Genomic DNA, 22520 nt, shown 5'->3' on the forward strand with positions numbered 1-22520 from the left:
TCATGCTCTACCTGGTAGGAGAAAATTGCAGAACTAATGAGGTGAACTGTCTATTTCCGTTTCTTGGTGATGCTCCTACTGTCTTGATATCTCCACTTTTAACACTCTCCCCATCCATACGGATTCCCTAGGAGATACATCCTTGAAGACATTCAAGTGCTGAGCTGTGATTGTTTTTCTTGGAATAAATAATTTTTTTCATTCGCATGCTCTTTTGATATTGCCACCTCATTGTTACCATGTTACAATAGTAAAAAGTTTTAGATTCTAAGACATTTGATACTTCAACCCTAGGGCTTAGTAAGAGGGAAAGTTCATTTGACAATGGCCTCTTTGTGGAAATATGCCCATGTTTAGACAACTTGATACAGCTGTGGTGAAGTCCTTCTTTCATTCATTTTTTTTCATTCAGTACACACTTATTGCATACCTATTTATTGCATGTGTCTTGTTAGAGTCTAAATATAGAATGGTGAACAAAACACAACTAATAGTACTGGTACTAACTGTTCTATTGAACCTTAGCATCATTATCATCCTCATTCTGGATAGAAATGCATGGTTGGACAGATCTTTGGCAAATACAGAAAAACCATCTAAAACCACTACAATCCTGAGTGTTGACTTAAGTTCAACAGCAATTGTACCCTTGCCCCAGAAACTTGCAAAATGTTTTTTCAAATGTTTTACAAATATTTTGACCATGTTCATTTCTTCATTTGTAACTTTAGTCTGATGAATACAAGTCAGAATTTTATTTATTCATTCAACAAATATTTTAAGTACTTATTATGTATCTCACTGTTCTAAGTGTTTTACAAATATGCATGCATTTAATCCCCTAACACCTCTTTGAGGTAGGTACTTTACTGTTCTGATTTTACTGATAAGGAAACTGAGGCATAGAGAGATTAAGTCCTTTGCCAGAGTTACTCAACTAGTAAGTGGAAGAGCCACAGCCAGACTGACTGACTCCTGAAGTCATCCTCTTATCCACTCCACTGTGCTGTCTTGTTAAGCACTTCAATATTTTGTCACCGTGTACCTTCTTTAAAAGTGTGATGATCCTTGAGTGTCTAACTCCTGGACACTCTGGTAGGACTGCAGAAAACGCACCCTGCCTGCAAATGGGCAGGTTTCCAAAGGGGCACCAGCATAGGAGTCCCTGGCATGTGACTACCCTCAGATCATTATGAGCCAGCGGCAAACGAAACGTGTCAAACCTTCCATTCGATCCAAGTTGTCCATCTGTCCATCTCTCTAATACTTGTTTAGATATAAAAATAATGTGTGCTAATTATAGAAAGTCTCAAGGAAAAACAGGATAGAATTTAAAAAGTTAAAATCATCCAGTTCCCATCGCCCAGAAATAACTACTGATAACATTTGCATGTATTTCTTTCATATTTTTCTATGCATAACAAATATATATGATTTTGTTTCATATTTGTGGTTATACTGTGTATGTGTTTATACAAACACAGTTTTATATCCTGCTTTTTCCACACAGCCTAATAAGCATTTTCCCACGCATTAAAACTTCTTCATAAACATAATGTTAAAAGGCTGCATAGTCTCCCACAGTGTGGATTTACTATATTTATTTATCCATTTACTATTCCTAGGTATTCAACTTGTTTTGTATGTATGTTTATAATGATACAATCTTTGCTCTCTTTTCTAACTTTGATGCTTTTAAAACCATTGTAATTTCTGGTAACTAAATGTTCTAACCCTTTTTGAAGATTTAAACAAATTGTCCTAAATGATTCATTTTTACAGGAGGTAGACTTTTAAAAAAAATTGAAATGATTTTGTTTTTATTATTTGTACTATAAAATAATGCTATAAAATATAGAATAGTAGAAATAAAATACGCCCAAGTATACACATGAACTTACAATTAGCCTAGGAAATTATATCTAGCCATAAAGTGAGCATATTAAAGCTCTTGTATATATATTAATACAATCAGCCATACTTTTTAATGTATAAGTATTTAATCTATCAGTGGTCTCTCTCTTTTTTTTATCGCCCGACTGCAAACTGGATTCATTTTGGATAATTACCTGTGGTACTAAATGTATATTATCTGCCCAGTTAGGAAATAGATTGGAGGGAATTCAGAAATCAATAGTAATAAAGTAAACAGGGAGAATGGAATCTATTTCCTCTCTTACCATTTATTTGAACCCACTCTACTAAGGACAGGGACCCTGTCTAATGGATGTTGGACAGAGGACCACAAATAAACCCCACGGGGAACAGCTCTCCTTTAAGGATTGATCTGATATTTCGGTAAATATCCTATTGTTTGAATATCAACATGGTAGGTGTTTAATGACACAAACGATGCTTTGACTTTTGCTGTTTACAGAATTGATTTTAGTTTCTCTTTCAACATTCATGTATCTATAACTGGGCGCACCTTCTTTTTGCCCAACCCCTCTCTGGCCTTCATAAAATGATTTTTGACAGAGCACTGCTGTTAGATTCACTGCTGTTATGCTGACTACAATCTTATGTGTCCTAAGGGACATAAAATTCAGTGTCCCCTATTACTGAGTACAAAAGAGGCTCTCTATAAAGTTTCAATGTTGGTGTCATGATGAAGAAGATAACCTAATACTCAGGTTGGGACACATCTGTGGCACCTCTACTGCAGCACAAATGTGGGAAAATGAGTTTACCTTGCCCAGACCCCTAACTATTTGGCCAGGCTAATGAAACTCAGAGGAGTGTCATGCTCAGCTTCCCTGGTTGTTATGCTAAATCCCAAAGCCAAGAAAATATTCCTGCCACGTAAAGGAAACTCATAACTGCTGTTATTCAGTGTATGTTTATCTCCTATAATGCTATTACTTGTTTTCCCCAAATCTTCACCTCTATGAGAGCTTATTGGCTTATGTCACAACTAATGGCATTGCTAGCAGGTATACTGGAGCCAAGTGTGTTTCCTACCGAGTGTGGATCTCACTTCAAGGTGGCTGGTCTGGTTTTCAAATGACCTGATTTGGTGCCTTCAACACCAGAGCCCCAAGATCTGCTGTGAGTCAAGTGTGAGCCAAGTCCCAAGGCTGTTGTGAGTCAGGAATCTCTTTCTGTGTTTATGGAATTATAGTCACCACTGGTTTTAGAATCTTGACCAAGGGGAACACTGTCAGATTCCAAGTTTATTTCCCAAGCAAAAGCAGGGTGTCTAAAAAGATGGCATTGCATATTTCGGGAAATGGATCTTCCTGATGGTTTTCAATATTTTTTATGACAATGCCTTTAAAGTTTTGATAGGATCAAAATAGTTCCAAATGCAATGAGAACTTAAATATGCTTCCATCTTTTACAAAGTCTAATTATAAGTGATGAATTCATCATCAGAGATACAAAATCTTAGACCCTTCTGACTTTAAAGGCTACATGTACATTGAGAGGTACAGCTTTCCTTAAGAAGCTTGCTTCTCCTGACATAGGGGGAGCAGTTTATCTAGGCTCTATCCCACAGGATCTTGCTATGCTATGGGCCACAACTTGCCAAGCTTGTTTTGGGGACTCGCCTCAAATCTATGCTTAGACCTTTCTGCTCTAGAGAGAGAAAGAAAAGTGGAACTTCTGAACAGTCCTAATATTTCAGGAGGGAAATCTGCAATTAGTTTTCTTCCCTCCTCCTTTTATCATTATACCATCCTTTTACGTCTGCAAGGCTCCATTGGCAAGCCTCGTCTTCCCTCAGTAGGCACATTTGAAGCCTGCTTAACTGGTATTCAGAAGGTAGAATGGCATTATTTGTGATTCCCTTGCAATTGACTCAGAGTGGTGATGGGAGGATGTCAATTTTGCAAGGGCAGCATTATTTGCTGTGCTCACTGCTCAGCCCCAGAACACTCATTTGGTTGTGAAGACAAGTGCTTAATATGCTTGCTTCTTCTCTCTCCTGTCTCCTCTACATTCCTGCTGAATCTCACATTCCTCTAAGCACAGCCCTGAGAGTGCCAGCCTTTAGACAAGCCAGAAAGAAGAGAAGACGCTCTGTGAAAATGGGGCATTAATGGTTTGTGAATCCGAAGATAGTTAACTGATGTGTGCATTCAATTAAGATTAGTTTTTCAGTTAAAAGACTCCCCAGGAAGAGTGGCTTTATTCTCATTTCTGGGGTATGAGCAGTTAATGAAGAAGCATATCAGAATTCCACCCGTGTTATCCGGAGCTGCCTCAAGATTCCATGCCATTTGCAAGTTACTTGATTAAGGAAAACTTGCCAGGTGAGATTAAACAAGCTGGAAGGTGATAACGGAGAAGTGTGTGTCATTTCTCATCTTTGTTATGGGTGACATCACCACCGTACATTTCACAGAAAATGGTTTGGTGCTTAAGTGTGATCCATTTTGGAAAGTTTCCTTTTTTAAACTTATATCTTACTGAGTCAAGTCTTTATATAGCGTATGTGGATATACATTGCTACTTTTCAAGTCGAAGCTAGATATTTTTGCTTGAGGCCTCTTTTTTATTATTTGTTTTCTTCTGTGTTGCCCTGAAGGGAAAGATAACATCGTCCTGTCCAATGTATTAGCTAAATGCTTCCACAGGGGCTGGCCAGTATAAAGGGCAGATAGGCGAGTGGGCAGTAGAGACAGACTGTCCGAGTTTGAATCCTGGTTCAGCTCTTACTGCTGTGAAACTCGGGCAAGATCTGCCACCCTGAGGGTCTTTCCTTATCTATAAAAATAGTGACAATAAAAGTACAGACTTCATAGAGACGGCTAAGAATTAATGATTTATGACACCGTGCTCACTACTGTTTCTGGCATATAGTAACTCTGTACCAGTTACTGTGGGCTATATTATTCTTATCTCATTTCCATTTCAAGAATTTAGGTAAAGTCAGAACATGTTGTTTTTCATCTCAGGGGTTTTTGCAAAACAGACTTTAAAGGACAACTTGGCACTGATTTTAAAAATTGTGGATACTTTGTAGACATGCTCCATGATACTCTCAGGGTCCTGGGAACCTTTGTTAACTCTTCGTTGCAGTTGGTATTTGTTTTACAAAATGGCAGTGTCGTTTGGCTTTGAAATGACCAGCAGTTATAGGAGATGGATCGTGTATATGAAGATGTTGTCTGGAGGGTAGGTTTAATGTTGCTTTTTTCCCCGTAGGTGCAATTCAATCATACTTCTTTCCATTACCTGCCAAAGTCTCACCCACAGACTAGCAGCCTCAGTTTTCTCATCTGTGAAATAGGAATATTTATCTATTGGGGTGTTGAAGGAAAAAAATAAGTTAGCAAAAGCAAAATGCTCAGTACCACTTGGACAAATGAGTTTTTTAATTTTCAATCAGGCTTACACGGAGGAATGACGCTAAGGACCTGGGGTGGATAGGGTTTCAATATCTGAGTTTAGTTGTGATTCAACTGCTAACTAGCTGTTTGATCTCACAGGGATCACTTAGGCTCTCCAAGCTTGACTGTTTGCTGTCAAAGGAAAGGTTTTTTGCATCAATAAAATTTTGAATTTGATTGAATAGAAGTGCCTTTGCCCCTTTATCTGACAGCATCAAGATCTAGTTGTTAATTCCAGAGTTAAAAGAGATACTTAGAAGAATGTATTGGTATCTAAAAGTTGTTTTGGTTGCTTTTGTAAAATGCAATCCAGTATGTTTGATTTTGTCCTTAAAGGGTCATGCTAGCTATTGTCCCAATATAATCACAAAAATTTTCCATTTGGGAGCAGGTCAGCAGTTTATCAAGCTGATCTCTGCCCCTGCAGATATGTCCCAGACCTCTGAAAAAGCCAGTAACAATATCTGACATGGTGGCCTCAGGCAAAGCGAATTCCACAGATGGAGCTAAATATGTATTTTCATTCCCGCTAAATTCACCAGCCTTCAATAGGGGCAGGAAGATGGTAGAGAGAGAGTGTAGAAGGAAGATCACTTTTTCCTTGTTTCCATTTATTATTTGTTTTAAGCAGGACCATTGCACCCATCAATAATATAGAGAGAAATGGAAAATTCAGTTTGGGAACTTTAATCTCTAATTCCAGTTAGAAGGAAAAAGAGATCCAGAGGTGGCTCAGAAGGAACGGTGTCTTCTTGTCACACTAGATAGCGTTTCTGACGGCTGACAAGACGGTGTGACTGGTGTGGGCTTTTGCCCACTTGGAAAAATAGTTTCTGTGGCCACTGGGCCTACTTTTGGGGACAGTCTGACCTTAGTGAAGGCCCATACAGTCTCTAGCTTAGTCTTTCACCCTCCCCACCCATAGACAGCCAGTTTGCCCTCCAGAAAGCTGGTACCCATTTCTAACCAACCATCAGTGTACAAGAACTTCTATCTCCATTCAAGCCACTGTCATGGAAAATTTAACGTACAGAAGTCACTTTTATTAGTAAAAATTAGCCTACTGTTCCTTCAGCATGTGCCATGACTAGTGCTACCTCCAATAGCATCCTGTCCTAACATCTACTCATGATGTACCTAGTGCAGAAGGACCTTTGCAACTCCTAGATGGGTTAAAGAGAGGTATTAACTACAAGTCTTTCCCAAAGCTGGAAATAACCCAAAGCAGCAGTAATGAAAAGTTAATCATGATATCTTTAGGTATGGACTGTGCCATGTCATCCTTAAAAGTCCTCGGCATAACTTTGGCTAAGCCTCTTTCCCACTCCTACCCCCACAGTATTCCCTGTGGATTAGGAAAGCCTCACTAGTACTTGGGATGACAAGTGAAAGAAGCAGAGGCGGAAGGTGGAGGCTGATTGGTTTCTTCTGTTTAGGTTGGTGGATTAGCAGGGGCTGTTTGTAGATCGATAGCAGTAGCCAGCATTGCCTTCACTTTCTCTGGACAGTGTGGTCCATGTTCCAATTAGACCCCTCTCCCTTCTTTATCTTCTACATTTAAAGAGCAAATTATGTCTGCATGGCAATTGCTGTCTGATACTGTTTCTAGACCCCCTTTCTTTGGGACCTACATTCAGATGAGAATCTGAAAGCCTTTGGGTCAGTAATTTCGTGACTAATCCAATCTCTTTAGCTCTTGAGAGCTGACATAAGCATTAGTGAGATAAATTCATTTAAGTGCTTTTAAACAGAGACTTGGTAAAAAGATCTACAACACAAAGCGTCTTCTGTACCTGGCTTAGGTGGGTGGGTTCAAACCTTTTCCTTGCTGAAGGTCAGAACCAGTGTCAAATTTACAGCAAACCCACTTACGATGCTCAAGGTTCCCTTTGGTTTTTATCGTCACAGTAGGTTTTACCTGACCAAGAAGTAATTACACCATTATTTTTTATGTGGTGCTTTATTACTTGCTTTTCAAAATTGGTTTCCAGCATCTCACGAGCTAATAGCAACAAATATGTGATTGTAATGTTCACTCCATCAGGAGACGTGGGGTTATTGCGGAAGTGGCCACATACCCATTGCCCACACAATAACTGCTACTCCAAAACAAGTGAATTGCTTAACTAAACATCTATTGATTGTAAGACGCCAGGGACCAATATTAAGACCACCAACATCCAAGAGGGAAGATTAGGTTCTGGTTATATATATATGATGCATTTTGTCAATATTTTGTGCCAAGGAGATCCATTCCTCTTCAGATCACAAATCCAAAATCTAGGTGGGTTGGAAGAAATAGAACCTCATTTGGGAGCCGTAAGTCATCAACGTGGTTCCATCAACTACTTAAAAGATGCACACCAAGAACGGGAGCAGAAAACATGAGAGCCATGGAAACCCCCTCATCCTTACCCCTCCAACTACACTAACAGGAATTAACTACATCTAAAGGTGAAGTTTAGATTTATTATCATAACTGTTCAAAGTGGACATCATAGCTTTTGTTTCAGGGAACCTTGGAGTTCTACACTTTTCTTGAGGACCGAGGTGACTCTAATCTGGGACTCAGTGTCCTCGCTCTCTCACTTATGCCTCTTATGATAAGCTAAGCTGCAGTTAGGCAGACGAGTTTGCCAACCACACCTACTCATTTATGTTCAAGTCTTTGTATTGGTAGTTATTGGATGAGACTAAAGAAAACCAAAGCTTTATGGTTAAAGCATTCACAAGTCTTCTAAAATTCCACTTGCTACGTATGCTAGTGATCTTAGCATTGCATTTACAGCTTCCAGATCTACAAATTTGCTTACATTTACAACCTCTTCTGAGATCTCTCCTGGTTGGCTACCTGGGTACATTAGATGGTGTTGACAACTTCTTACATTTTAAGTTCCTCATTTGATTTCAGTGACTATTCTGTCTGGTGTTCTTTCTACCTTTTGACCTGCCTTTGTGTGTGTGTGTGTTTCTGAATCTTTCTCTAACCATTCCTTAACTATTAGTCTTCCCTGTAGTATTGTCTGTCCTGGGTTCTCTTCTCATATGAATGGTATAGCCATTACCTAAATCTTGATGTTACCCATAGCATTAACTCCATCATTGGTCTTTTTCCTAAGTATCTTCCCTTTATTTCCAACTGTATTTTTGTTGGTTTGTTTTGAGACAGAGTCTCCCCCTGTCACCCTGGCTAGAGTATAGTAGTGTCATCATAGCTCACTACAACCTCAAACTCCTGGACTCAAGTGATCCTCCTGCCTCAGCCTTCCAAGTAGCTGGAACTACAGGTGTGCACCACCACACCCAGCTAATTTTTTTCTATTTCTTGTAGAGACAGAGTCTCATTTTTGCTCAGGCTGGTGTTAAAGTCCTGACCTCAAGTGATCCTCCCCACATCAGCCTCTCAAAGTGTTGGGATTACAGGTGTGAGCCTCCATGCCCGGCCCTTATTTCCAACTGTTGACTGAATATTTCTACTGGATATTCTACTGGCACCTAAAATTCAGCATGTCTGAAATTGAACTCATGATTTTTTCCCTTCCATATATAGTTTTCTTCCTTTAAATGGCCACTCCATCCACCCAGTCATATAAATTAGAAATGTTACTTGTGCCCCTCACATCTAACATGTTACTGAAGTCATGTGAATTTTATTCTAAAATATCTCTAAAATCTACATTTTCCTCTATGACCACCCCATCATTAGTTGGTCTTTCATTTTCCATTTGGATTATTGCAATAAGGCTGACTTTAAAATCTATCCTTCATTTGACTCCTGTGTATATCTCTTAGAAATATAGATCAGATTGGAAGATCTTTTATGGCTCCTTGTTCCCAACCTACTGTTAGCAAGACACTCAAGGCCAACACAGTTACTCGTGGTTAATCATCCAATTACTCTCAACATATAAGCTATGCTCTCCCCCAACTGGAATGGCCAACCTTATTTGAGCATACCCTTCTTATATCTTTCTGCCTTAGCTCATGTTGTTCCTGAAATGCTTTTCCCTCCCTTTTCAGTAGAAAAATCCTATGTATCCTTCCACACTCAGCTCAAATATGAACTCTTTGGTAAATATTTCCCTGATTCTACTACAGAGAATTAGTTTTCTTTCTTTTGTGTAGTGCAGTACTAGTACATTAGTAATGCTAGAGTTTGTATCTTTGGGGATAGCTGATTACAGACCTCCCCACCACCCCAGATTATACACTCCTCAAGGGTACAGCACAGTGCCTAGAAGAGGTTTTCAAGCTCAGTCTTCTCCAACTGGGAATGCACAGAATACTGGACTGTGTTGGACCTCTCTTACTTTTCATCTCCTTAAGCACAGAGCCTTGTCTGCAGCAAGCATCCAATTTTATGTAGTTAATTAGGCAATATAAAACATCCCAAGTCTGGAGAAGAATCCCGTCTTAATTAGGTTTCTCCTACCTATTTATGTCCCCGTTTGTTCATAGAACTTAAATTTGTTTTAAAATGGTTATGTCCTCCACCAGATAAAGCTCTATTTCAGGGTAATGTTTGAGAATCAGAGGTGGTGGAATTCTTTGAGCTGTAATTTCAAGTTAGTGTATATGAGGAGGGAAGGGCTGAGCCCCGCGGACAAGTGAAACATACCCGACGTTCTCTTAGAATACCACATCGTCATGTTGTCACCTTCAGGAGATTGTTTTAGAATTCTGTTTGTGTCTTTCTGCCCCTCTAGACTCTGGGCTTTCTTGAAAGTGGAGAATATATACATCTAATTACTTCTGTATTCCCCACACCTGCCCGTATTTCTAGCACATGGTGGGTATTTTAGCAGGTGTTCTATTAATGGTAATAACAATTGCCTATTTAGTATTTATGTGCTAATCACCATACAAATAGTACCACGTTAAATATTCTTCACATTCCAGATGAGGAAGACTTAGACAATGTAAGTGACTTTGGCCAAAAGGCACATATCTGGTCAATGATGTCATCTGGGTGCAAATCTAGCTGTGTCTGACTCCGAAAGGGCAGGGACGAAGGGAAAGAGAGTGTGCTATTGATGAAATGAAACTCAACGAGGTCCGGAGTAGGGGACAAAAGTTTTCATGGGATATAAATTGAGACAAAGAAAAGAACTAGAACTGATTATAGATAGAAGTATATATGGAGAACAAGAAAAGTCCTAGAGACTAAATTTATTAGAGACCTGCTCTGGAGGCCCCTTGGTTGTTCTAAGTTGGCTGTTCTAACAAAGAGGCTCAGAGCAGGCTCTGGAGGCAGGCTGCCTAAGTTTGAATCCCTGCCCCTTTGGTCATAAACTCTGTGCATTTAGGCAAAGTAGTGAACTCTTCCAAGCCTCAGTTTTCTTCTCTATATAATGGGAATAATAATAGTACCTCCTTGTAGGGTTGTTGTGAAAGTTAGCTAGGTTAATCCATATAAAGTGGTTGACACATAGTAAGTGTTAGCTGTTGCTGCTACTGATGTTATTATAATAATTATTATTATTATTAGAAGAAAAGACACACTGGAATGAATGTAATGGATCCTTATAGCACCTTAGCCTTTAATTAATTCTCTGCTTTAGGGTGGATCCGTGTTTCCTAAACTTATGCACCAAGGTATCCCTGGAAGCTCATAAGGATGCTATGGGATATTTTAAATTTAAGGGAAACAGGGATACTTTACATTTGTTAAATACCATACAAACTACTGGTTCGAGGTAGTTCACAGCTCAACATTAGATTGTCCTGCATCCTTTTCATGCTGTCATACCTTTGCAAAGCTGGTTATCAGCAGTTACTGTCGTTAAAAGAAAGTGCCACGTGAAAGTCAATGTGGAGTGGAAAATGAGCCATAGTGTTCAGTCTGATTCTGAGGTTTGTGAAGCCGCATGGTGCCCAATAGGAATACGCATCCCATTAGTAAGCTGTGGCGATTATGTTAAAATAAAATAAAAATGTTATATTTTTCTTTCAATTTCTTTGTATTGTTTTGTTTTTTGAAACGGCTACTCAGTTGTTAGGACACAAATATTAAGCTGTTTGCACCTAAGGAGTTAATAGACAGAACTGTTGGGCATCTCTTTTGGCTTAGGAATGCTTGGAAAGAATTGCTGAGATGCCCGAGGTCCTGTAAACAGAGAAAATTTGGAAGCTTTGGAGTAGACAATGAATAGAGGTATAGTCAGAATGTGTGTTAAGGCCCCAAGGAAAGGGTTCTAGACTGTAATGTTCAGGGAGAGGAGACTTTCTGGCTGAGTCTTAGGATAATGATGCTCTGTAACAATAATCATTTAGGTTGGGTCAATAATGAACAAGGCTGACTTCATTTATTTTAAATCAAGATGCTCCTTAGGTTGGAATTTAGGCTGATAATAACTCCTAGGCCTATCTGCAAGGCCAGGGTAGCGTTCTGCATGGTGTACTTGTTATAAGTTCCCTTTGACTCCATTAAAATGTTACCAAATAATCACTTAATCCTTTAATATGTCCCAGTTCCAAGTACTTTCCTATTAGTGGAATTAATGGATTCTTTGGAGTCACTTTTATTTCACTGTTCTTGGGATTTTTCCTTTCCTCCCAATGTGTCTGCAGAGCTCTGCTGTAACTTCATTACCCAGCTCTTCTGAAACCTGTCCACTGCTTTAGAGGAAATGACTCTGAGAACAGTGGGAGTCATTTTCTGAGTTGTCTCATAAAACTGTGATATTAACAATCACAAGTAGGACCTCAGCCCAGAACTCCGTGCTTGGTTAGCGCGAGGCTCAGAGAAGGGTTTCTCGGCTTTGGAGCCTGACTTGGTGCTGTCCCCTGCTGAGAGTCATAAGTTGCTGGTAGGCTCGTTCTACAGAGTAATAAGTATTGTTGTTTAGCAATTGTGTTGTTGAAATTCAGCTCCACTATGTCTGACAGTATTTATCTAAAATACTTTCCCTGGTGCGTGTTCAAGTTCCAGTAAACCGTGTCTTATTGTGCGACCTTTTCATTTTCCAGTGAAAAGGGATCAGCTCGTCAGATAAAAGCTACAAGCCGGAGTACAGGAAAAATGCGTGCTCAGAAAATCCAAGCATGATTGAAAACAAGATGTGTTAAATCAATGCGGTTTATCGCCTGCCTATTCCCGGCAATTGCTGTTCTAAGCTCATTCTGAACACACACTGGATGATAAAAGTATGGTGTCACAGCACTCGCTGGGGTGGGGACGTAAGAAAACATGTTTATCAGACAGGCTGGGTGATTTTACCCCTCAATAACAGTTATTGTCAAAACTCTTTGGGAAGAAATCTGAAAAACAATTATAGAAGTAATATAACTCTTGTTATATCAGAAGATATGCCAGTAGGGAAGAGAATTATGGATTTATCTTTAAACGTTAAGAAAGAAAGATGGAGTGTGTTGGCCTTCAATATTTAAACACTGTCATCTGTTACACAGCAAAAATCATCTTTCTCTTCTTGTTTCAAGGAGTAAATCTGGCTTTGAAACCTAATCATAAATGATCCAAATTAAAAAAAAAATCCAAAATGAAAAAGATCGGAAGGCCAAAAAAAAAAAAAAAAAAAAAAAATCCTGAAGATTGAGCTTCTGTTTGCTTGAGGGATTTAATTTTGGTTTTAAACTTGGATCAAATTTGGAAATCTAAATTAAGGCTCCTGGAAGGCCACGCTCTTCAGAGCACATCGTCCACAATAACAGGGGCAACTTTTCTCATCAACTTTATTACAATTAGAGAGCAGTACAGTTTTTCCTAATTATTGCAGGTTCACCTACTTCCCGTTTTAGATAGAGTGTAACCCTCCGGGGTAAGAGAGGGGGGTCTGTTCAAGAAGAGATGCTCCACTTCTGCCAGTAACTTCTCACCAGCGATCTTCTAGAAAATACCAACTGGTCATGGTATAAAATAAATGGGTTTACTGTATCTCATAGACAGCATTATGTGTCTCTGTTTTCTCAAAAGACAAATCAGCCTTCGAGAGCTCCTTACAGGTTTCCACCTATAAGGAGAACTTGATGAGACAGAAAACACAGTTTCTTGATCATTTGTGGGGTAAGTTTAAAGTGCCAGGGTGGCCTCCCCAAAAAGTTTGTGTTTGTTGACATGGTGAGCTTTAAGTAAAGAAATCGGACCATGGAGTGGCTTGTTCTTCTGTATAAAGTCAGGAGTCTGAGCATGGAGATTCCTGTTAGTGCTGGAATTTTGTTTAATTTTAGTTACAAAGGAGCAGTTTAATTGGTTTGGTAGCAGGACTTGTCCATAAGCTGCAAATTGAGGTTCATTAATATTAAAATAAAATAGTCATCTTAGAATAGTAAGCAAAGCACTGTAAAAAAATAAATAATGAGGCTTCTATACTAATTTATGCAACCAGCTTTCTGTTCCTCAGTTTCCCACTTTGGAATTGGGAGTAGTAATTTTTAACGTTTATGTCAAGGGCATATTGTAGGAATAAATGAGATGATTTCTGTAAAGCACTTTGATATAACTGGAAAAGGGTCTTATGTGACCTCAGGGTATGTTTAAAATGACACCTCTACAAGGAATCATTGTGATTGTTAACATCTTCAGAGGTTCTTATGACTTAAAGAATAAGCGAGTTCAAGATGCGAAATCTTAAGAATTAGTTTTCTTTTTCAGACACCTTTGAAAGTAACCTGGCAAAATGTAAATTGGCATAAATCTTATGAAGGATAGTTATGAAAGATATATGTATATTTAAAGACTTGAAATGTGCATATTCTTTTATGCAGAAATTTATCCTGAGTCTTATTCATTATAGCACTTCTTAAATCAGTGAAAATTTTGGGAAAAACCTTACATTCCCATCAATAGGGATTTGTTACATAAATTATGTCCATCCATATAATATAATATGCCACAACCGTCAAAAAGAATGAGGTGTGAGTCTAAATATGTATATAATCCATATTTATATAAAACAGAATTTTGAAAATGCCTGAAAGCATAAACACTAAAATATGAATAGTGCTTATACATGAGTGGGGGTATTACGGGGCTTTCCCTCCTCTTGAAAAATTGTTTACATAATAATGCATTACTTTTAGATTTAGAAAAACAGTAAAGCGATTTCATTTTGAAAAACAAAAACAAGTCACTCTTAATTCTTTCTTCCTCCTCTTGATTGCTTTGACTTCTTGAAGTGTTATTAATTTCCAGACATGTGCAAGCTCTTTGCATTCTGAGCTTCAGTCCTCAGGGTCTTGCATCTCAGTCTCTGTGAGATGGAGCCCCTGCCTTGTTTCATCCTACTGAGCTCTGTGCTTTCTGGCGCACTTTCTCTCTTCTGTCTTTGCCTTGCAGATTGCCTTGGCTCCACTCTTTGTAAAGAGGACTTAGCCACTCAAAGCACCTGGTACCTCTGCCTGTGCCTGTGGTAGAGGTAGCACAGCCTTTGCTTGATTTGTGAGTCCCAAAGTTGTTACAGCACATCAAGTGATTCGAAGACTACAAATAAGAAGTCAGGGCACGTTGAAAGGCAGTTTGGAAATTTTCCTTTGCCTCCTCTCTTGGTTAATTCTGCTCATGTTGGCTTCATCTTGACACCCTTCCTGTTGCAGAAAGTCACAGCTTTCTGTGGCTCGGAGAGCTCTCCTGGGTCTCACTCGCCCCTGAGGCAGGGGCGCCAGGCTGGAAAAGCCTTTCCCACCGAAAGCAGGAGCTCCACTCGGAGTGATCCGGTCATAGGTTTCTTAGGACGTGAATCTCTTCCACGGAAGAAGCGAGCCTGGCCTGCCATTCGTGCAGTGAACATCTAGGCAGGTAATGAAATATCCAAATGGCTGAAAATGCGACACATTTCCTCCTGAACCGTATTTCTGGCTCTTGTTTAGGTTTCTGGTTGATTTTTTCGGTTTATATATTTTAAAGTCAGTCTCAAAGATAGGTCCGTGAAGGTAACTTGCTGTTTTATTGTTTACCTCTGGTTGTTAATTTAGTGACTGAGGGAAAAATGGGGCCATTATGGAACAAAAAGGATCTGCCTAACACATATGTAATAACTCTCGTGCCCAGAATGGATCTGCCTGGAAGGGAAATGCTCTGCTGTTACTCCTTTAGCTCAGATACAGAGTAGTCACCAGGGAAGCTTGGAGACCCAGGTGCTAGTTTTATCATTGCCTCGGCTACAAGGGTTTATTTATTACTTGGCACAGAGTCTCAATATTTGTTTGGACATTAAATGGCAATAGAATATTAATATTGCCTTCCTAATATCTGCATTTCTTTTTATTTCCAGTCAAAATGACATCATGTCACACAACCATTAAAAAAAGGAAATTAAAACTCCAGAAATATGTTAAAGCACCGCAGTGAGTCGCCGAGCTATAAAAGCAGGGAACTCTGCGAGCCAGGGTTGGAATGGCACCCCGAGCACTTTCCCCTGGTGTTTGGGAACAGGACTCTCCGCCTTGCATTTCCATTGTTTCCCGGAATAAGTCTTCTAGAAGTTAAGGAGAATGAGGGGAGGAGTGATTTCTTTAAAAGGAAACTCCAAAAAGAGAGAAATCAATTTTCATAACTGCGAATGCATTCATCTTGACTACGTGATTTTAATCTGCAGATAAATCTCCTTAAAGAAAGTTTCTTTTATTTGATGTGTTTGTGAAGTGGGTTTCTTAAAAGACAGACAGACAGACACACTAAGGGTATGAAAAAGCCACATATATATGGTTGGAATTTACTCATTACTAGATGTTTTAAATTGAATTTTGTAATCTTGTGATTAGTATTAATGCATAAAATCTAGTTGTATTATCTAGATTTTCTTTGCATACAGCATTTCATGCTGCATGAACATTAGAACATTGGAGATAATATAATAGCTTTTTACGACCAGAGCTGCTCTGTCTTGACCAGCACCTGGGTTGAAGGTGAGAGAGGAGAAAGGCTTAGTGGAGACTGGTTCAGAATAGAAAGCTACTGGTTTCCTTTAGGGGAGTCTGAGATGATGCGACTGGGAAGGATCCTAACGCCCTCTATAAGCAGTCCCAGCTCAAAGCCAGATGCGACGGTTTGTTTTTTTTTTTAACCATTTAATTAGCTTTTACTTTTTCAAAAGTAGTAACTCTGATGCAGTTGAAATGCCATCCCCATGCATACAGCACGTATATCCTACCAGTGTCCCTTCCCAGTGTCACCACATAGCTCTGGGCAGGAGGAGGGCCCTTCTGAAATCTCAGCTGAGACATCTGCTCTGCAAGCTTGCTCTCCTGGGTAGGAGCACTTGGTCTTGCTCTTCATGTGTTTACAGGGAAGTTCAGATGTCCTCCAATACTTGTACACAGCTCCTTGAGGGCCTACTAAGCTTATTCAGTTAACTATGTATCTACCAGTAAATGAGTTTGAAGGTCAGTGAAAGACATCATGAATTCAATTGTTTGTGGCTCTCCGATGGCCTGATCATACTTCAAATTCATGTGTCCCCGTTAAGTGTAGTGTGACCCTCAGTGGAGACTTGGTCAGCAGTAGGAGCAGGGTTGGTGACGATGAGAAAGACAAGAGGATGGGCTCCTGAGCAGGGCGGCAGCCTGGCAGTGAGACCCCCAGCTGCGTCCCAGCTCTGCAGTCAGAGTGTTTCGGCTGTGGCTTTGGGTTTGATTATGTGCACCTTTCAGAAAGTTTGTAGGGCTTACGGTGTTGTGACAGAAAACAGTTCATTCCTACAAATGCCACCCCGTGAGCACAGGGTAGGCACTAAAAATGATTACTGGATAAATGGATAATTTAATATTTTTAGGAATTTTTAAGATGCATTCATTTGTCCTATTTTATGCTGATGATGTAAGCATTGGGGCTTTTCTATGTGGGATAAGAGATTTTTCTAAACCTGTGATCTTTCCTTATTCCGTTACCTCCCCTAACTGGTTGAGGGTGACACCCTCTGAAACCCTTTTCAGAGAGTGTGGACTGGCTGTTGGGAAGCAGGGCCACACAAGCTGTTCTCGTCATTCCATTCTTTTTGCAGTTTACAGCTTCATCTGTTTTTCTTTTTTCGGCCTAAGATGCTCATGCTTCTTCATGCTTCTTTATTTGTGGGTAATTATGCCCAATTAAGTTTTTTTTTTTTTCTCTACCAGATTCTCGGAATTGTCCCAAGTTTGAGAAGAAAAAAATTGATTATTCCCATTTCTTTCTGGTGCTCCCTGAGCCCTGCGCTTGAGTACAATGAGGTCACTTTGTTGAGGGATTAACTTTATATTACATTCTTGCAGAGTAGATGTATGTCCCTAAGGTACGACTACCCCCACTGATGAAATAAATATACCATTCTTTATGATTCCTCCCCGTTACCCTCTCTGTTGATTTTCAGAGAGTTTATGAATAGTCACATATTTATACAACTGGCCAAAAGTATACTACTTATTTTTCTTATGGTCTGTAATAACCTATGCAAGGTTATTAAAGGGTATACAGACCCCTTTTAAAGCATAGTTTCTTATGTCATTACTTTATACAAGCAGGTCAAATTCCATCTCACCAACAATCTCTTGCTCTTAACTTTTTTCTCTGATTATAAAAATAACGTGTGTGCATTGTGGAAAATTTAGAAAAGGCACAGCACAGAAGAGGAAGAAAAGCACTTTAAGACCCACCACTTAGAAACAACTACTGTTTGGGACTTTATACACAGACACGTTTCCTTTATTCTACATATGTTTGTTTAAATAAAGTGACCATATTGTATATCTGCTCCTGTAATCTTCTTTTTAACCTAGCAATACATTATGTCAGTAAATGCTTTTTTCTATGACATTGCTTTTGAGGACTGCATCAGACTCTATTTCATAGGAATGCCATAATTTAACCATCCCCTTTCCCAGATATTTCATTTGATTTTTTAGGGGGGTTAAGTAACAGTCTTTATCAGATGTCCCCCCCCATTCAGTAATCACTTTCATTTTTTTCTCTAGTTAATGCAATCAGAGAAATCATCAGTTTCCTTTGAATTTAGCACAGTTAGCTTTGTCTACAGCACTGGACAATTCCACTGTAATATTCATCTTGAGGTCAGGTTAACATATTTAAAAACATGAACAGAGAGCAAATCATAAAGGCATGGGAAATAAATTACAAGCCTTTGCCTTACTATTTTAAATATTTCGCCTCTCGTAGTATACCTTCCACGGAGTAGATGCTTATTTTTCTTTGAATAACAAGTTTAATATGTCTAATTCAATTACTCTTTGTAGCAGCAGAATGACTTCTCCTCAGCTCTTTAGCTATTAGTTCCATATGATGTTTGAATTAGTTCTTTTAATTGCTGATATTAAATGTCAGCCATTCTATTGTGAGTTGGCCACAGAGCCAGAAAAACACATCCTCCCCCCAATACATCTGACAGTCATTCAATTAACAACCATGGGTTTCCACACACAATAGGAATTCATTTATGCAAATGTTGAAGGGTTGGGTCGGCAATCCAAATTTTATTGGTGGCTTGGACTGAAAAATAAAACCAAGAATTAACATTTTCAGAATGCTGAATTATATTTTCAGAGATTTAAATGATACATTGAATTGTCTAAAGCTACTATTTATGGTTAAACATTTTTGTTAGCAATTAGCATTATGGGTGGGGGGTGGATATGATAAATAACTTAAACCTCAGTGATCATTCCTGTCTCTCTTATGCATTTCTTGATTAAATACCGTGGATTTTATGAGTAACAGCTTTACCCTGCATAAAGAATTCTATGGCTTTTTCTCTACAAGTCTTAATTTGAAAAAAGAATTCTTCTCAAGGGTTTAGAAAGTAATTCATAAAATGGGAAGAATAATAAATATTGTGCCTTAACTCATATACTAGTATAGATAGAGAGATTGGTACACCTGGGTATAATTTTAGCTAATTTCCACAAGAGACAGGTTGAAAGTTTACTGTTTGGAAAGGGGGCAGGGTTGGCTAAATCTCATATTTGCAAAAATGATTGCATTGTCTTAAATGAAAATGCTACTCTATTAATGACTTCAATAAGCATTACATTTGGGGAAAAATCTTTTTAATAAAAAGTTACCTGAAGTTCATTCTAACTTAAAATATACAAGTGAGGAAAAAGTACTTACTCTGATTTATGTGTCTTTTGGAGGTGTAATTATTGGCTTTTTACTCACCTATGTAAAACAATGTACTTTTGTAAATGGATTTCTGGCCACTTTATGCAGGCTTTTTTTCTCCCCTTTTTTTTTCTTACATAAAAAGTAAGCACTGTCAATCAAGGAATTTTAAGGTTTATTTCCTCTTTAGAAATGATTGATAGCCTTTTAGATTTACAAGTTGACAAGTTAAAGGGTTCTATTGGTATAATTATGTACTAAATTCACAGTCTTTCAATTTAAATGTCCTTTTAAAACCACAAGATTATCATACCTGTATTTTGAAAAGTGGGCCAGTCAGTTTGGGTTGGTATACAAATTGCTTCCATTAGCCTTGGGACCTATTTGAATTTAATACAGTTTTTTAAAGTTAGTACTAGTATGAATCTTACTTTTAAAATTTGGGTTAATGGAAATGCATTTTAAGTAAAGCATGTGGCAACTTGTTTTCTAATGTATAGCTAAATGTCAGAACTACAAAGACTGTCTTTTTATTCCGTATGGGAGAAAATACGTGGTTGAACACTTTGGTTACGCTAAAAAAGAAAAGAAAAGAAATTTTCAAAAACACTCACCTACCCATTACTTGGGATACAGGGGATATGGTGGAGAAGGGAGCTGCCATCTTTTTCATCTTTTCACGTAAGAAAGGCTTAAGATATTTCCTCTCCCAGGGAGGAATTTTGAAAATGATAGACCAGAGTCCACTTTTATTGTGTTTAATTGAAGGGTGCTTTGAAGAGTCAACATGGGCACAATAAGGCCCATTAGCTGCAAATATTACGGGTTTGCTCTTCTTTTAGTCTCTTTAAGAATTATTCCTGGAGGCTCAGCTACTCTAAGCTAGTACTCCACAGGGGTCGGTCTTTTTCTTGAAATAATATCAATATTGATGAATGGATCTGGCATTTTCCATGTGAGGGTTTTGAATCAAGGGCATTTTCAGTACCTGTCTCTTTGCAGACTCTGTCAAGGGTGGCACAGGCTTCCCACACTGAGAAGATCCACCCCGCCCACTGTCCTCTGCCCCTCCATCCTGTTGCATGTTTAATTGCAGAGAAGGCGCTGAGATTTTATATCAGCTGAGGTCCATTAGGGGTTTTGCAGTTCAGCAGGTACTTTTAATTCTCTTGCTGTTTGCAGTGTACACACCCTCGAGTGTTTTTTACCTGACCTGCTGAACTAAAGTGAATCCTAAAACCTCACGGCAAACACCATTTCACTTTCTATCTATGATAATGTAAAGAATATAGAATTTGGCCAGAGGAGTGGCGTTCAAGGCCTGTTTCTAATGTTCTTTTGGGTGAGTCATTCCCCACTGTGGTAAATAGCAGAAGTAGATGGTGCCAATGTTCAGCGAAGAGATTATTCATATCATCATTTCATGATCTAATTCAAAAGTATCAGTGAAATGTTGGACTTTCCAGTTATTTCCGCACTGTCAGTATTGCAGATCATGTTCTGCCTTATTTCCTGGAAGTGTTCTAATTGTGTGACTTCTTCATTGCAGCGCTCAACGAACCCACCATCGATTACGGTTTCCAGAGGTTACAGAAGGTCATTCCCCGGCACCCTGGCGACCCTGAGCGTTTGCCAAAGGTCAGCATACCTGCTTTTTGGGTTATGGTCTCTGGAAACTTGGACTTGAGTGACTCTGCATCTGATAAAAATGCGTTCATAAGTCAGCAACTCATATTTTTGTGCCTTGTGTGTTTGGGGCTATAAGATAAGCAGTAATAAAAGTAGCGAGCACTTATGTGCCAGGCAGCACTGTGCTTATTTTTATGTATATTACCTCATTTTATCCTCTCAACAACGCTCTGAAGTTGGTACTATTACCACTCCTGTTTTAAAGAAGAAAATAATGCAGCAAAGAGATTGAATAATTTGCCCAAGGGCACACAGCGTGTAAATTGCTAAACTGAGATTCAAACCTCTACAGCCCTGGCTCCAGAGGCTGGGCCATGTAATCACTACATCATCAGTTCTCAAACGGAAAAGGAACACCAAATTTCCACCTACGGGAGGATCTAGACTTATCCCCAGTGAGGGGAGAACAGTTAGAGCTCAAAAGAAAACATATTGGTTGATCTTGAAACTGGGAAGAGAGCACAGGCTCTTTCCTCCTGAGGCATCCTACCCGTTTGGGAAATAAGGCACAAATATGTGAGAAATTAAACAAAAATTCAGGACAGAGTAATATATGTCATACAGTAATATGTCACTAACGGTCGATCTGGAGAGAAGGAAACTGACTGTTATTGATGACCGTGTACTTGGGAAAGTTGGGGATCTCCCCAGCTCTGTACCTGAGGAATCTGGGCTCTGTATGGGAGAGATTTCCAGACACAACTGATTGTAACCGAAAATAACAGGACATTTAACAAACATGCAATGACTGTTCTGTGAGGACTCAGAGGAGAGAACAGTTACATGCTAAAGAAGTTCGAAGTACAGAATTAGTTGCATTACCATCCACTGTTTGCTGACAGCAAAATGAAATTTCATTTGCTACACAAGTGAAAACTATTAAATTAAATGGTAGTTTCCAGGGTCCTTTTCCTTGCCACCGTAAGTCTAGAGAGATGTCATTTCTAGATCCATATTATTCTCGTAAAATGCTTATAAAAATGAAGTTGCCGTCCTTCCTAGCTCAGTGAACCTCCTTGGGGGATGAGGCCACCTGTGTGCTGGCTGCCCTTGCAGGCAGACACCTGTCAGGACAGGCCCTGGCCAGGAGAGAGCTGCCCCTCAGGCCGACGCACAGATGTGTGGGACAGGGGAGGGCACCACTGCCTCAGAGAAGAAGGTCTGTGATGAGCCAAAGCATCCGTCCTCTACCTTGACCTCAGCTTCCCAGAACTGCAGTGCTGTTCCCCTTGGCGAAAACTTCCTGAAAGCATTTCACCTGAGGAAGATGTCACATGCTGTGTTAGTGTGTTCATTCACATCCTTATCTTTGAAAGGGGCTCCATCTTGCAGGTCCTTCCCTCTTCCCTTCCACCCGGATGAAACAATCTCACTATAATAATGAACAGCAGTCCCCCTTTGCAGCATGGATGTTTTGGGGAGAGATTTGCCGTTAGGTTTCTCTGCCT

The 22520-nt window shown here is 39.3% G+C and overlaps 1 protein-coding gene across 16 annotated transcripts in view; it reads left to right on the forward strand.

Annotated features, from left to right (window-relative positions):
• EBF1 (EBF transcription factor 1) overlaps positions 1-22520 on the forward strand; it is a 385100-nt gene that overhangs the window by 329830 nt on the left and 32750 nt on the right. For all 16 annotated transcript variants that reach the window (XM_069484298.1, XM_069484282.1, XM_069484285.1 and 13 more), the window contains one exon: positions 20933-21021. In XM_069484298.1, the coding sequence (XP_069340399.1) occupies positions 20933-21021 (89 nt within the window). The remainder of the gene's footprint in view (positions 1-20932; positions 21022-22520) is intronic.

Source organism: Eulemur rufifrons, chromosome 10 (assembly GCF_041146395.1).
Source record: "Eulemur rufifrons isolate Redbay chromosome 10, OSU_ERuf_1, whole genome shotgun sequence".
NCBI classification, from domain to species: Eukaryota; Metazoa; Chordata; class Mammalia; order Primates; family Lemuridae; genus Eulemur; species Eulemur rufifrons.